The sequence below is a fragment of the Crocodylus siamensis genome, chromosome 9, assembly GCF_052110815.1.
Source record: "Crocodylus siamensis isolate JL-2025a chromosome 9, ASM5211081v1, whole genome shotgun sequence".
NCBI lineage: Eukaryota > Metazoa > Chordata > Crocodylia > Crocodylidae > Crocodylus > Crocodylus siamensis.
This window is the reverse complement of record NC_143403.1, coordinates 34,533,712-34,550,673: the sequence shown is the minus strand read 5'-3', so window position 1 is coordinate 34,550,673 and position 16,962 is coordinate 34,533,712. Positions and strand designations below refer to the sequence as shown.

Sequence of the window (16,962 nt, the reverse complement as noted above, 5' to 3'; positions counted from 1 at the left end):
GCACTTACCTAAAATCTTGTTGATAAAGGGAGGTCTTCTGGATATGGGCAAATAGACTCCTATGAAGTAGACTGGAATTCCAGACAAAGCAATACCAATTCCAATCAATGAATTAATGGTGTCACTATAGAGAGGCACTACCACTAAAAATACTGAGCATATACAGAAGACTATTGGGAAAAATAAGCTCAGCTGAAAAAGAAACATACAAAAAAGTTCTTGTTATAATATCAAATAAATAAGTAACATCTAGAGTGTTATTTTCACTTTTTATTTCCCCAAATAAAACCAGCCTGTGTTACCTAAAATGTACTCAGCTAGTCAGAATAATAGGTAGATATTGGCACAACCACAGTATAATAACAAAGACCTTTGTGGGTAAAAATAACTGATGAAAAAGTGTTTGTACTGGAGCAGAGCAGTTTAACCGACTGCTTAACTGAGATGTCACCTTTCAGAGCAGTGAAGAAGGCCATTAGTTCCACGAAATTTATCTAGTTTTTGCTAGAGAGATATGCTAAAAGGATCAGAGATTCAGGCAAACACTGGCTCTAAAGGTTCTCCAGGCATAATCTGCCATCCCCAACTTGAAACAATACAATGGGAAGAAGGGAAGGGAGCCAAGGATACTATCACTTGATCTGTAATCCAAGGAGCAAGGCTTGCTACTGTTTTCAGTTATATGAGCTACATCATAGGACAGAGGGAGAGGTAGTGGCTGAAGTGATACGTAATGAAGAGAATATCAGAATTACAAGAGTTCCATCAGGTTGAAATGTTGAAACTTCAATGAGCCAGGAAATGTTGGAGTCAAGGATTTTTGTGTGATATCTTTGATTAGACCAACTAGAATTGAAAGAAGTGTTTCATTCTCACCTAGAGGCTGAGCTCTGATAGATTTACAGTTCAACAGTACCATTCTGACAATGCATGTGGCCCAGCCTTTAAGTAGAAGAGATCTTAACAACAATTTTGCATATATTAATTCTTACCTTAAGAGGCCTTGGACGCTCTGGTTCCTTCCAGCGTAAATACAATTGCCCAGCAATTGATAGTCCAACAAAAAACCAGTAACTGAAACTGAAGTAGTTAATAAGAAGGAAGACATCTTCTACAGTGAGGTAAATGATGGTCATAGTACACTGTTAAAAAAGAAGAGAGGTCCCAAAAAGTGACATCTAGTTTTCAAAAGTTTACTGTTATTTTTTCTATATGCACATTGAAGTAACACCACCTCTTTCATGCCTGAGTCTCACATGATTTTTATCATACCCAAGAGTGGGATTATAATAGATTTCCTATTATTATTTCCTAAGTAGTCAGTATGGAACTAGTAGAACATCTCTTGCCATTGAACAAAGAGGAAGGCAGGTCCAATGCTGAATTTAGGTAGCAATGTCTGGCTAAGTATTTAGGGAAAAAATTTAGAAGAGGGGCAAGATGCTTCGAGTACAGTTATCTGTGAGGAAAAGCTAAAATAGCTGGATTTTTTATTATTCATAGCTCATTTATATCCTCAAGATTTAAAACAGCTTGAAGAACTTATGAACAGCACATCAAATAAGTCTCACTGAAAATTTAATAGGCAAGTCAGTCTTACTTTAGCATTTATTTTATTATTTTAAAATCAAAGACAAAAAACTGCACACAACAACAAAGTGTTCATTTCATTCCAGTTACAAACTTCGTAAATTGCTTCTGCTTTTCAAATTTTTTTGCATTTTATCAACTACCTCTTAAGGTGTCATCTTATTTCATATAAGAGATCATTTCCTGTTGTGTACAACATGTTTCTTCTGTTAAAGAACTCCAACCCAATTTTAAAAAATGCGTGTTGAACTGCTTGCAAACCCTCAAACACAGAGAACTTAAAAAAATACAGTAGCAGCAACTCACATTGAACAGCAGTGCAGGTATTGGTGTGAATCTCCCTAAGTGTATCATAGACAACAGATCAGGGAGATGGCCTTCTCGGGAGCCTACAAAAAACAGCCTAAAAAAAAGACATACAAAAGCATAACTCTTAAGCTAAGGGAGAAGACCACATACATGAACAGAACACACATCCTGACAGTGTTTGAGGGCACTGATAACTATTTTGATAAACCTGTATGTATATATTCAACCCATCTAATACAAACATTTGTATTACATCTTTTTAGAAAGAAAATACCACAGATAAATTAGTGCACTTTTTGGTAACTAGGGCAGTTTTCCACTGTTAAGTGTTAAAAGCACACAAAGACTGCTGTTATAGTCACTAGATTTCATGAAGATAAGTGATTTGTTGCATATGAGAATGAGTTTGAAGTGCATTAAATTTAAGCATATAGCCCACCTCCCAAGAAATAAAACTTATTAATTCTACAAGTAAATTAGAGAATAACATTTACATTACTTGTCCAAACAAGATGACAATAAATGAGACCACACAGTTTAATCACCTACTGAATATCATTAATCATACCTTAAATTATACTATAGATATTATATGCAGTGGAGTTTGGAGTTTCTTATTATCTATTGAGACCTGTCACTTCATTGTGATATTCTTTAAAAGCCTTGATATCACATTAGTTTACTCTGTCATAAAACAACAATTTAGCCAGAAGTTATTATGAAGCAAAGCCAAAATATTACCTAGAAGATGCTAAAATTGAGGCATTAAGTCCACCAAAACATGAAAAGGCTACAGCAATGGGAATTGTCCAACTGAAAATGCCGAATACCCGGTCAGCAAATGTCTAATAGACAAAGAAAAGGGAAACATTTAAATGTTTCTAAATGACAGTACAGGAATAGAACAGTAAACTCAGAGCTATTCTAATATGATGTGTAAAAAACCAACAATTTAATATGCATATTAGAAACCATCCACAGTGCTGCAAAAACTGGCAGCCAACAGTTGCAGTTATTTTATTGATTCAACACAAAATTAACTTTCATTAAGTTAAGCAATTTAATTTGGACTTACTCCTCAGAAAATCCAGTAAGCCCTTGTCTTAGAACAATTAATTGAGAATTATATTCACATATTTTATAAAACAGATTTTAAATTGGATTTTCACTATTAAGTTGCAAAATACAGCACATTAATGGAGGTGAGAGAAATCAAACCAGTGTAATAGACTGGCTTCCAAAGAAAAAATAATGGGAAATATTTTGAGATCCAAAGAGGGAAATGGTATACTGCAGAAGGCAACAAACACATAAATTTATCTTCCTCATGCAGCCTTGCCTTGGCCTGGAGCAGGCAAACTGTCAGCTAACATCAGCGTTTTTATTACTGCTGCTAGACCATGCTGCATGCTACTGTGGTGGCCTCCAGCAGTAATATACCTGGGAGGGTGGAGAAGGACAAGCAGAGCATGAGCCCCAGTAGCAAACTATGAAGAGGGCACAATGCCCCTGCCCCTAGTAGTCTTTGCCACATTAGACACAACACCATATTGCCCAACCATAGGATCCAGGCAGGTGCAGGCCACACGCAGCAGTGTATCTGGGGGGCAGGAGTGAACAGTGGCACCCCTAGGAAGTGTTTTCAAGGTAGGTGCAGCTGTGTGCCTAAGTGTATTGGGGAGAGGAAGGAACAAATGGAGCACCAGGGCAGCTCCCACGGAGTCCATGTTGCTACATCAACCAGGCACAGCAGTAGCAGCTGCTTCCAGAGTGCAGAGAGCCCGGACAGGTAATGGATGTAACATTCAGCTCTCCTTCACTCCAGTCTCAAAATCGGAAGAATTCCCCCATCCCAACCCCTCACATGCTAAAGGAGTTTGCTATGGCTCTGGCCTTGAGTGCTAGTGCTCTGGAGTAAGGAAGCCAAGAGCACCACAGTTTCACAGCAGGTGGGTTTCCAGAGGCCTGTACTCTGGAAACAGGAATGCAATTGTTTAACACCATAATTTACAAGGTATCACACTAGATAATGTTTTGTTCATCACTGTATTGCCCTCTGAATGAAAGCAATAGGAAAGAATCCCAGAAAGTAAGGTCTCAGGCTACATGAAAATAAGGGTTTAATTCAAAGTAACTAAGAGTTTCTCAGTCTGAAGGTTTTCCATGTCTGGGCCCTATACCATAGATGCTGGATACGTCACAGGATTAGATTTATTACCCCATGCAAAGATGAGGGTTTGTGAAATACTTAGGAGCATACACAGTCCTGGCAAACTGCTGCAGAGGACTACTGAGGTGATCCAGCTGTTTGTTGCAGCTGTTTCTTCAAGGGCTGCTGCTCATCAGCTGATAATGATAAGCAGCTGTATCCTTTAAAGTAAAAGACACAATAAACAGCTGAGTGACATGTTCTCAATTTGATAACCTGCTAAAATTAAAGGAACTGCAAACCACCTGAAAACAAATGATCCAAGTTCTATCATCTATTTAAATAATTTTAAATTAAGCTAAAAACACCAAATCCTTCCTCCTCCCACTGTGTTCAGCTGCAGAGAAAAGTTCCCTTATCCAACATGGAAGCTATTTTAGATTTCAGCTATGAGACAGAAGTTCCATGTCACATCCATGACAATATTGATTGAAGCAAACTAACAAAGATAGAAGCAGGTGCAAACTTTGACTCATTATGACTGTATGGAGTCATTTTTTCAGTTATAACCCAAAATATGTTTTCATTTCATATGTAGTAAAAAAAAAGAAAAAAAGAAAACTGGCTGATGGTATCCAAATAACATTCACGACAAAGATCTTTTATTAAATGAGTTGCAGGAAACAACCTGCATTTTTACCATAATCACAGACGTGATAAATACTTTACTGCTAACCATCAACCACATCCAGTAACCATTTCTCTCATTAGTTTCTTGAGCTTTATTCTGATGAATCAGTTTTGATATTTCAATGTTCCCAAATGGCAAGAGCTGTGAAAAATCAGTCTTGCTTCCCGTTCACCCTGTACCCAACAATTAGTATTTTGACCTCCTTAACCCTGTTCTTTCCTTTCAGACAGCTTATTTTCATTCACGAAACAATATGGGCTAAGAAGGTCAAATCAAATGATGTAAATATTCATGCTGGCATTTTGTTTGTATGAAGTGGGCACACTGGAATAAAAGGTTCTGAGTGGGATTTTTTGGGGTTTTTTGTCAGCTGTTGCCCAAGTTGTTGACATCTCTATTTCCTGTATCCTACACATGGCTTTATGAACAAATTAACTGTGGTAGTGGCCAAGCTGTATAGTTTAAAAACTTCACCAGTGTTAGGCAAATAACTATCCTAACTATAAGGTTTCAGATTAACTTTTGTAAAAATTAAAACCAAGAAGTCCTTTGTATAAATCTTTAAACCACCTTATGGTTCAAGGATATTTATAAACAATTGATCAACACAAAGCTCTTACCTGTTGAGAGTTGCCTTTTCCAGCTTCTAGACCAGGTCCATTCTCCAGAATTTTAGTCCAGCCACTTTAAATACTGAACCCAACTCAGTTTAGCTATACATAGGGACTTACCTAACTTCAGGGACTACCCTCAATTTCATGGGCAGAAAATGGGCCTGAGCAGCTGTTTTGTGGGTGAAGCGCAATGCCCTCCTCCCCCATGCTGCTGACTGGCTGCAAGAGCTGTTCATCACATGGCCCCATCCCTTGCTAATTGGTCAAGCGGGGTGGGGCCACATGACAGGTAGACCTTGCACCCAATCAGCAGGGGGGACAGGACAGTGGCAATCATCTTGCTGGCATCTGCCCCTTCCTCCCCTGCACTGGGCTGTCACCATGTGCTAAGGACTGCTGGCTCCCTCTGGAGAGCTAGCATTTTATTTTTGGTAAGTTTTTTCTTTTCCATGGATTCCATGGGCATTGCCTAAATTTTATGGGCAATGCTGGGTTTTGCCAAATCTACAAATTCACAGATTCAGTAGGTTCCTAGCTATACATGATCAACTGTAGGTATTATAAACAGCATTTGTTTGGTCCCCGTATGAAATGCTGAGCAAATTCAGATTAGATTTGGCCTAAATGATGTGCCAGTACAAAAATGTATATCCTAAGAGAAATCTGCACAAACTGACACCAAAAATTTGTAAGTTATGTAAGTCACTTTGTGTAGGTAAAATTTAGCTATTAGAAAATACCATTTTTTCCCCTGAAGTCTTTAGCAAAACTTGTATGTAGCAGTAGAAACCCCTCTTTACTGAGCACCATTAACAGAGGAGAAGTCAACAGAGTTGAGCATCTTCTCCTTTCATGTCAGAGGAAAAAACCTTGAAGCCTCTTGTTCACTTATGCTGCCTTACCTATTACAAAGTTTACCAAATTAAATGCTTGCCAAAAGTCTTCAGCTTCAAACAGAAATCTGGGGGTCAGCATGCTGGCTTTATATTGTCAGCTTCTTATTGCAACCTAACAACATAGATACTTTGAGTGGGAAGTACAAGAACAGGGCAGATGTTAATATTGCTAAACACAAACTAAAAAAGTGCAGCTACCTACAGTCTCAAATGGGAAGTTTCTGTACAGAGAGATAGATTCCACTCTTGAACCTTTTGTCATTCAAAGCTAAACAACCATCTGCAGAAGCATACCATGGGTTCATTCCTCCTCATCCACTGCATTTGGGGTTCCCTGCTATAACTTAATTTCATTTCTTTCCATTAACACTTCACCAAACACATACACATTGATATGAAGTCACTCATAATGAAAACACACCCTGTACACTGAAAAAGCAATAGCATACATCAGTGGCTTTCAAAAGGTGTACTGAGAAACCCTGGGGTTCCACGATAGGACATCAGGGGTTCTGCAAAGAAACCAGGGGTAATGGGAAAGCAGCCTGGGAGGTGGTATGTCATTGTTGCTGGGCTGGGTCGCCTGGCTCCATGTTACTCTAGGATAGAGGTTCCACAGCAAAATAAATTATATGAAAGGAGTCATTAGGGCTATCTCCTCAAAAGAAGAGAATTCTATTCTCTAAAAATGGAAATATGATGCTGTATCAGAGAAAGAGGTGCTATTTACAATCTAGCCTCAAAGAACTACTGGGAAAGCTTTCCAGTTTAGGATGATGAGTTTATTTAATTAGCTGTCTTTTACTATGATTTATATAAATGTACATTTTTCCTTATCTATTGATCTGAAATCAGAACAGTTGTCCAGGGTAAGGAAGATTACCAGAGCACAAAAAAAGAATGGAAAGACACAAAGACATAAGTTAGGTTAACAAATTTAACACTATAAAAATTGAACCATGTGCAGCTGGGGGTTACATATTTAACAACAGCTGTAAGACATACGAATAGCAGCTTGGACTGCCCAACTCAGCTCTTATTAATTGACAAGGAAAATGCACCTGCAGGTTATTCTGTACAGATTTTTGCAACCCCACAAGGGTACTCAGTGAAGTCCACAGTGCTTCTCTCAAATCTGTGCCCCTTCTGCATCTCTGGCAAAACAAGTCCTGAGAAATAAATGATCTGGTGAAATTTTGAAAAGTTCTTTAGAACAAATAATGAGTGTTAAAAGATGAAAATTCTTATAAACACTGTAATTCTTTTCTCTGAAATACTATAAAAGCTGGATAGTCTGACTTAGGAGTCTAGAGAGCAAGTTAAATCGTTTATTAAGATTCATGAACAAAATACTAGTGAAAAGCAAACATGGTGCATAGCTTATATGCAGAACGCACTGCAACAAGATATTATGAAGTCAAGTAGTTTAGTAAGGTTGAATAGAGGATTAGGTATTTATATGGATAAAGATTAACAGCTAAAGTAAACTGAAGAAAAAAGAAGTTAAAAAGGATGTAACCTGATGCTTTAGGATGGAAGTCAATAGTGCAGTTAGGAATAAATTTTCTTCCATTGACAAGTCAGTCTACTTCAGGAGTTTTTCACCCTCTCCTGAAACATGTAATACTGGGCAAGTACTTCTAGGAGACTTAACTTGGGCAGACTGTTAATTCTTTTCAGTAAGTCCAATCTTATTTTTCTAGGATGAAATTAATGTTTCATATATCTTAGAAAGCAGCTACTACTTAACATGGGACACTGAAGTCTAGAAAAGGTTCAGGCAAAGTTATATCACTATCAGTAATGCTACTTTAAAGATAAAGGTCTACTGGATTTAATTATATTAGATATGGTGTTGAGGCTTATAAGATGATGTGAAAACAGTGAGCTGACTCATAAAGCCAGGCAATTAGTTTTTACCTTTTGTAAACCCATAACCTACTTTGAAAGAAGCCTCAGGTAAATGTATAATTAATCAACCCGTTACACAAACATACTTTTCTAGAACCGTGGACAGTGTTCTGCACAGAAAACAAAAACAACCAAACAGACAAATAAAACCATAGAGTAAAAAAAATGTGGTTCACTTAGAAGGGAGAAGCTAAGTAGATTGGTAATCATTTTATGGGTGAAGGGACCAGGGATTAGCCACCCTCCCCCCGTTTGATTAGTCTTCTACTTGAAGATATTTCAGCCAAATTAAGCTGTTTAAACTTGAGCCACTTGAACTTTTTGGTTAAATATACATTTCTGGTTGTGAAACTAGAAAAACAGGGAAAGCAGGAACAGAGGGCACCTACAAAGTGTGTTTTACAGTAATAATTTACAGTAATTCTGAAAAGTTTGTGTGTTCTTCCAAGACAAAAAATACACATCCATAATTACATGTTCATAATGCATATTTAGAAATCCTCCAACCATTCCCACCTACCATTTCTGATGTAAGTCATTCTATGTGTCAACAGATGTCATATCCAAGACTGTCCTGTATTTTCCTTTAATTAATGGCAAAAAGTATCTCTACATGGTGTTAATCATCTCGGGACATTTTGATGAGGTACAAGAAATGAGGGGCGACAAATCTGACCACCTTCTGATTTAACTACACAAGGGGAGTTATTTTCCAGTAGCAAGAAGATGCAGAGAATTATTAGAACAAAGATCAAATCAAGGCCATAACACCAAGTGCAATGGAATATGGACAAAAAGGTTAGTGACTGCTTTCCATTATAGACATGTTTACTTATATATAGATCCTCCATAGGTAAATACGAGTCATGGAGCTCAAACGAAAGCCTGATAAATTCCACTGTCTCTGTTACTACCACTGGTAAATAGTCAGGTTTGTTTCTAAAGACATGTGCGGCAGGGAAGACAAAGGAGAGAATGGAGCATTTGTGGGAATACATGGATGGCGACCAAAGGGCCTACCTGCAGGCAGCTATTAGAGAAGCATTTAATCCGCTATAACAGGAGAAAGCCACCGCTATGGGGATGGTCCATTTCATGAAGCTCAGGGCTTCTTCTGAGAAAGTCTGAAGAGCAAGAAGCATTAAGAGATTATAAATGTTCATTCTTACTCTAGTCTGACAAGTCCTGTAGTCTTGTCCTGAACTATAACCATTTCTGCAACCAGGAAACAGTTAAAAAAAGTTATAAAGGACTTAATTACAGATAAAATCCAACAGTGGCCCAGATATATATACACACACACTGTATGTAGACACACATTTGGAATTTCTCCCAACAGCAACTATTTCTGAAATCAATAACCAGAAGTAATTATTAAAGTGCTGAGGAGCGGGGGGAGGGGAGGGGGCCTGCAGGGGAGTCAATAGTTTCCAGCATGTATGTTTCAGCTGAATTGACTGTGTTCCTTTATAGCTCCCAAAAGAATGATCAAAAGATTGAATGTTCGGAATTTCTGCTTCATTTCACGTTACAGAAGCCTGATTTACTAAAATTATTTTTTTCTGAAGTAATAGTTCTGAACAGGAAGCAAGCAAAACTCCCACAAATAAAATGTTGCCACAATACACAGGATGGTTTTCTACCTTTAGGATCTATCCCACATCCAATTAGTCAAGTTTACAGTGCTGTAAGACAGAGCCACATCTGTTTTTAGGAACCACAATAGGAAATCTGTTTTCTGCTTTAGTTTGAGCTAACAGGATAGCAAGCAACACCATACCTTGACAGCTGATGCAGTAAAAGATGCAATACTGACAATGTACTAAAGCAACACTGATCTCAAAGGACAAATGGAAACAGATACCAGGCTTTCCTGAATTAAGAACAGCAAAAAAATCTTGCCTTGCATAAGAAAGACTTAAGAATTTCTGCAATGCCAAAAGCTCATTAAAAATCCTCATACATGTGGGTTCTTCTAGTTTTATTTTATAAGGTGCTCTCCTCACCAATTCATCCAGAAGTGGCAGGATGAATCCATTATGGAGATGGGAGACTTTTAAATTCTTCATTATGAAAACATTAAAATCTAAAGTGCAAAAATGCGTAGCCCTCCCAGGCTGAAACACCTGTTAGCAACAAAAACCCCCATATCAGCAGAGACTGAACCCCTCCTTTTGTCCCCCCCATAATACCCTTCATGAGGTTACACATTTAGGACCAGCAGTCTATCTTCTAACCTTGCAGAGTGCCCCCTTGATAGCCCAGCACAACACAAGCTGGCCCACATTTTGTTTCAGAGTCACTATCTTGGCCTGGCCCAGAAGGAAATTGACCAGGCAGATCACACTTTGCTCTGCCAAGGTCTTGGTGGTGGGGGAGAGAGAAAGAGATAATGGGGGAGGGGTTTGGAAGTAAGAACTGTGAACTGCTTTCACTATTTTTCCTTTAAGACCTGTACTTTGCTGTAAAAAATAGTCTCAAAGAAACTGTATGATGTAGGATAACAGCAGCAAGCAGGAAAGCTTGACATGCAGAAATAAAAATAAAAGCTTAATGCTGAGAATGTAAAGTTTTTATGGCTGTAATGGCTTAGAAGACATTAATGGCTTAGAAGGCAGAGGACCAAATACTCTTCTCAACCATGGAATCCTAGGCAAATAGGGCTCCTAGGCAGAAGGAATGGAAGGTGGGTTGTGGAATGTCTGTATGGGCAACACATCCCAAATAATTCCTGTTATTGTACAAGTACATATGCTCTTGAGTGATCTATAGGCACATTCCAAAGCATTAGACCAATTCAACTGAAGAAAGAAACCATGGCATTTCAGGTGTACAACGACTGAGAACACTGCTTTGCTGAATGCAACATCCCACCTAAAGGCCTTTAAGAATCTTAAAGCTCAATCTTTACTCCGCAGTATCAAGGAAGAACATTGTATAGCTCCTGGAAAGATTGCTGTTATCCAAGGACAGCCAACAACTGCTTTTTCATTTAAAATTATCATTCCTGTGAAAGGAGAATCCTGACTTGAATGAGAAGCCAGATCACTTATCATAACAAATCTACCTAACTATAAACCATGAAGGGGAAACTGAAGAGTGGCCAAGCCTAGAATTGGTGTGGTAAGCATAGCTTCCTTGTTAGAAGTAGATGCAGACATACAACCTCAAACTCTTGGAGAACGTGGCTGCCCTATTCAGAGGCAAGAATCCCAAGAATGCAAAAACTTCTGAAACTAGAATTCAACCCTAGATGAGCTGCGGTGTATTTGACAGAGACTCAGGAGAGCCTCTTGACACCATGTGATTGGAACACTTTCCTCCACAGACAGCTACATTGCAATATTTTCTTTGCAAAAAATTTAAAAAAATCAATTTTCATTCATCTGAAAAAGCAAAAGGCATCTAATCAATGTATAAACTTTTTTTTGTAGTTTGACTTTTCCTTACTACTAGAAAAATATATATATATTAGAGTACTGGGCTATAAGTCCAAGATGCAGGTGGGTTCTTTTTTCTGACATGCTGGAACAGAGGTCCTGAAACCATGAAGTGGAAACCTGTAGAGGCAATACCATGAAGAAAATCCCAAATACATACTTGGAATCTTGTAGTAAGACAAGGCTCTGATTACTAGAAGTGCACCAATGTATGGGTTCATATCGTATCAGCACCAATAACAGCAACATAGACATTATTGGCAATCGGCTTTTTTGACTGATGTGGCCAACAATTTCACTGATAAATGCTGTGTGCATGTGTGCAGCCCAGCAGCTTGGACAGTAGTATCCAGCTGGTAAGTCTGCAGGGGGAAAAGGGATGGGGGGAGGGATGTAGCAGGGCTGGGTGGGGCAGGGCACAAGACAGATTCTCAAGTGGCTCATCTGGGGGTGCAACTCCCCCTACTGGCGCACCCCAGAGGAGGCACAGAGGGGCATGTGCCCCCTGAATTAGTGTGGGGAGGGGGTGGGCTTCTGCTGCAGGCAGGGGTTGGGGCAGTGCCAGGCTCTTCTCAGCAAAGGGACTGAGCTGGGGCTGCACACAGAGTGGGCAGCAGTGGTGCCAGAAGGGGGGGCTACAGGGTAGGCTCTACCCACCCCAAAATCTGCCATAACACCCCCCCCCCCCAAACCTTCCCTCCCAGCAATGTCAAATGTGAAAAGGACCTTTTGTGACTTAGGTCTGTAGCAACATCAAATGAATAGGGGCCCACTTTGCTATTTTGCAGAAACCGTAAAATCCACAATTGTCTGCAAATGTTACCCTTCCCATCTCTCTGCCGATCAGCAGGGAGGGCCAGGACTGCCAGGAACATGTGCGAAATTGGCTCTGTGAACTGTGACCAGCCCCAAAAATTCCTTTGTCTCGCTGAAAATTAAGTAGGTCCCTACCAACAAAGCCTCTCTTTCAGCTCTTCGTTACTTTGTAGAGTGATGGATTCCTGAAATGGTGATGTATACGGATACAACCTCCAACTAGTATATCTGAAAGGTAGTCCTTCACTTCCTGATGACTGCTGAAAAGGGGGAAAATAGTTTACCATTCCACTCAAAACCTCCCAGCTAAGGTGCACTGGGGAAAGCTACTCTACTCCCACCTTTAGTTTTTTGGTCTTCCATCCCAGTGTAAATAATGCTAGTTGTTACCTCAGGTATTGCTTATACTTTCTCTAAGTAGCAACAGAACAAGATTAACATTAGAAGTTTCACTAGTGCCCAAAAGATTCTGAATAGCAGTCAACTGACTAAAGCCTTATCCATCTGCATTTATGAAAGGGCTCCACAAAGCAGCTTTGAGCCTGAACATTCAGTTTTGCCAGAAAGGGTATCACAGAGCACCCAACTGCTGTGAGATCTTTTGAAGGGTGCCACAAGGTGTAAGGAGATAAACATAGGCTCAGGTTCATCACTGATTGGCCGCTACCCTCCCCACACTACCTGGCCCCTCTACAAGGAGGTAAACACTGTAATAAATTAGTTTTTTTAAATGACTGTTGCTCAGTCTTCTTTGAGGAGAAACAGTGTAAAAATAAAGTTAGAATCCATCTTCCAAGTCATAGTTAGAAAGCTGTGGTACATTATTTTTACAAAAGTTAGCACCAAAAGGTTGACAGAGGAGAATACAAGTCAGTTTTATTTTTAGTTTTGCTCTGAACAGAAAGATGAGAGAATGAGGAAGATAACTTCAAGTTACTGGAAATCACCATCACGAAAATTGCTATATTTTTTTTTATTGCCAATATTGGGGAATGAAAATTCATGAAGACTTAGCTCCACTTAATAAAACATTGATCCTAAACTAAGTTTAATTTATCTTGTTTAGAGCTTGTTGGTTGATTGCTTTGAAATTGTTTTATGCATTTTGTGTCTTTTTTTATAAATTGCAATATCACAAATTTTTACTTCTGTACCTTCTACCAACCTGGGTGGATAAAATTGATTTAAAAATAAAAGTCATTGTAAAGCATTATTTATAAAGTATAACAACCCAGGATAAAGCCTTAAAATTACACAATCTAACAAATATTTACTTTAAAAATATTTAAGCAGTACCTTTGCTACAGAAGTTAAGAAAAAAAACCAACCCCACTGAACTAATGCAAGTCCCTAGTTAAACAACTAAAACCAGTTTGCTGAAATGCTTAACTAGGCTTTTGACATATTGATGTCTTCTGTAGGTGCAAAGAGAATATTCATTCACTTCCAGTTAACTAATTCATGCTAAGTTAAGAAACCAATTGGGAATTGAGAAACATTTCTTTTTCTCTTCCAAAATGAATCAAAATGAAGTAAGAAAAAATAAGATCCTTTTGTTCACACAAAAGCTATAGTGACTAGCAGGGATCTGGGTTTTCCGTTTCCCATGGAAAAAAGAGGAAAATAGCGGATTTTCCTTTTTACCAGAGAAAAACAAGGGTTTTTCATTTTAATATGGAAACATGCAGATCTTGCTCTTTTGCAAAGAGCTCTCTACAGGCTGGCAGGGTTCCAGCCTGCAAGGGGCTGGCAGGAGCAGGACCAAGGCGGTCAGGCAGGGTGTGCAGAGCAGCTCATGCAGCTAAGCGGGGCAGGGTGCGTGAATAGAGGCCCCCATAGGGAGGGAGTTGGGCAGGGTTGGGGTTGGGGTTGTTGCCCATCTGGGCGGTGTGTGGGGCTTGGAGCCTAGGACTGCAACGTGTGGTTGCAGGGCCGTGGCTGGGGTGGCAACTGCATGTGCTCCCAGAGCAAACAGAGGAGAGCACGTACATGGGGCAAGTGTGGGCTGTGCACTGCAGGCTTGGGCTCCCTGCCCTGCTGCCCTCTTCTAGGGCCTCCACAGCCCAGCAGGTGGGACCCAGCACACAGGGCAGAGCAGGGTGAATGGGGGAAGCTCCTTGCCACTGTGAGCCCTACACTGCCCTATCGAGGTGTCCCCTGCCCACCCCGGAGCAGTGGGGTTGTGCCCCTTGCTGCTATGGGGCGGACAAGGGGAATGTTGCCATAGCAGCATGGGGCTTGCAGCGACCACAATGAGCTTCTCCACCAGCCCTGCCATGTCAGGTTGTGCCTGCTGGGCTGCAGTGGCCTCGGGGGAGGGAAGCAGGGTGGGAGCCTGAGCATGCAGCCTGTGCCTGCCCCATGCACATATCTGGGAAGCACACAGCAGCGGGGAGCTGGCCCTCCCCCTTCCACCCACAGCCTCGTCTTACTCCCCACTGGGGCTCTGCAGCTGCGCATTGTGGCCCTGGGCCCCAAGCACCACCCAGCTGGGCAGCAGCCCTAGCCCTGCCCAGCTCCCTTTCTCCCTACAGGGGCCTCAATCCCCCACAGCCTGCCCCCCCTTTACCTGTGGGAGCTGCTCTCTGGGCAGCCTGGGGCCACATGCATGCACATGGTGCCCCCTGCCTGATTGCCCTCCTCCCACTCCCTCCCAGCTTCCTGCAGGCTGGAACTCTGCCAGCCTGTAGGGAGCTCATTACAAAACTGCAAAATCTGCAGTTTTCTCTGGTAAAACGAAAATTCCGCCTTTGCCTCCAGTAAAAACGTAAAAATCGCAGTTTGCTTCCATTTTCTGTGAGAAATGGAAAAACCGTATCCCTGATAATAAAAAACCCCAAATCAAATACCAAAATATACAGGTACTTAGAATTTATTTTACTATAGTGATTGAGGCACTAGTAGGCTTCCAAACTGCTTTACACCTGTACACATATACCTATGCATATACACACACACCCCTGCACACATATACACCCCTATACCTATATACATATACCTATATACACACACATTAGTAGCGTTTCATTTTAATTGCTGAATTTGGTGTTTTTAATTGGAAAATTTGCAAATTTTTATCAGGGAAAACAAAGATCCCTGCTGACTAGTAGCAGTCTGGTTATTTACTAACTGTAGACAGTGCTTTGTTTAATCAATCAGTTTTACACACACTGCATGTTTGAATAAGCTACTTTTTTTTCTTATATATTTGCATATTTAAAGTAATTTGCACATGCTAACTGAAATCAAATTTGCAGCTAACTGTCGCTTGACAAATCATGGGTAAAAAATATAATTTAGTAAATAAAGAGTGAAAAACATATAACACAGGAATCTGAATAAATGTGTGCTAAGCTATATAAATACTTAAAATAAATGTATATGGATATAGCGTATCAACCTGGTTAGGAAATAACACAGAACTATGCCAAACAAATATTTCATTTTCTTTACGAAAATAATCAAAAAAGTACAAACACTAGAGATTTATAGTGATTATTTTAAAAAGATTTATTCTACTTTACTTATTGTGATTTACAATAATCAATTTGTAATCATAATTTCATTTGGATAAATCCAATTTACCTCTAGCTAAATGATCAAAATACAGAAAAAGATGTAAAATTATATTATAGAGCTTTATTATATGAATTAATTAATACAATTTATTGACTTGTATACAAATGAGTCCTAGATGATCCAAATTCAAACACTACCTTTCATTTGGGATATAGATCTCCTCTTTTTTTTTTAACCTCATGTAAAACAGGGAATAATAGAAATCAGTAAAAATTTAGGATGGAAAAAGTATACTGGAGTGATGCATCTCTTCTTGTGGTAAAACATAACTCCAAATTCAATCTGCCTAGACTGCAACGCAAACAGGTTATAGAGCTACTTGAAATTGAAGACAGATTGAGTAATGGTTCAATATAGCATGCCGAAAGATGCTATTTCAACTTGTTAGGCTGTAAAGTGAGAACAAATAAAGGAAAAATTAATTATGTATTAATCATTCCCACTGCCGTCTTTCAAACACCTCTGTAAGTGGAAGCCTAGTTAGAATCCCCACGAAAAATATTAATGGCTTGGATTCTGTCAACTGGTTTTAATTAGCTTGTTAAATTATATTATACATGAAACTAATATGCTATGTTTATTAAAAGCATTCCCATTTCAGACTTGATTCAGGGATTTGGGAAAAATTAAATTATGCACATGGTCTGTTTTAGATTGATGGGAAATTAACATTGCACAGGACAGCCCCAGTCAATTTGAGATTGTATATTCACAAAATGATAATGCGTCACTAAAATTTGAAGAGTAGCAATATAGCAGTAATGGTATATGTTTGACTTACCACTGCCACAGCATCACTAGAAAGAACAGCATTAATATCCAGCACCGTATAGTAAGCTATGTTGGTCATAATATAGATAACTGTCACAATTGGCATAGAAACGGCAATAGCTAGTGGCAAGTTCCTGATAAAACAAAAATAGGGAAAAAATACTAAATTAATGATAACATTGGCTTTTTAGTTACC

At 39.4% G+C, this 16,962-nt stretch overlaps 1 protein-coding gene across 2 annotated transcripts in view; it reads right to left on the bottom strand.

Moving 5' to 3' along the window:
- Positions 1 to 16,962, bottom strand: part of SLC7A6 (solute carrier family 7 member 6) — a 50,831-nt gene that overhangs the window by 2,318 nt on the left and 31,551 nt on the right. For both annotated transcript variants that reach the window (XM_090062787.1, XM_090062788.1), the window contains 5 exons: positions 16,777 to 16,900; positions 2,641 to 2,744; positions 1,897 to 1,993; positions 993 to 1,142; positions 9 to 192 (listed from right to left, as the gene is read on the bottom strand). In XM_090062787.1, the coding sequence (XP_089918913.1) occupies positions 9 to 192; positions 993 to 1,142; positions 1,897 to 1,993; positions 2,641 to 2,744; positions 16,777 to 16,900 (659 nt within the window). The remainder of the gene's footprint in view (positions 1 to 8; positions 193 to 992; positions 1,143 to 1,896; positions 1,994 to 2,640; positions 2,745 to 16,776; positions 16,901 to 16,962) is intronic.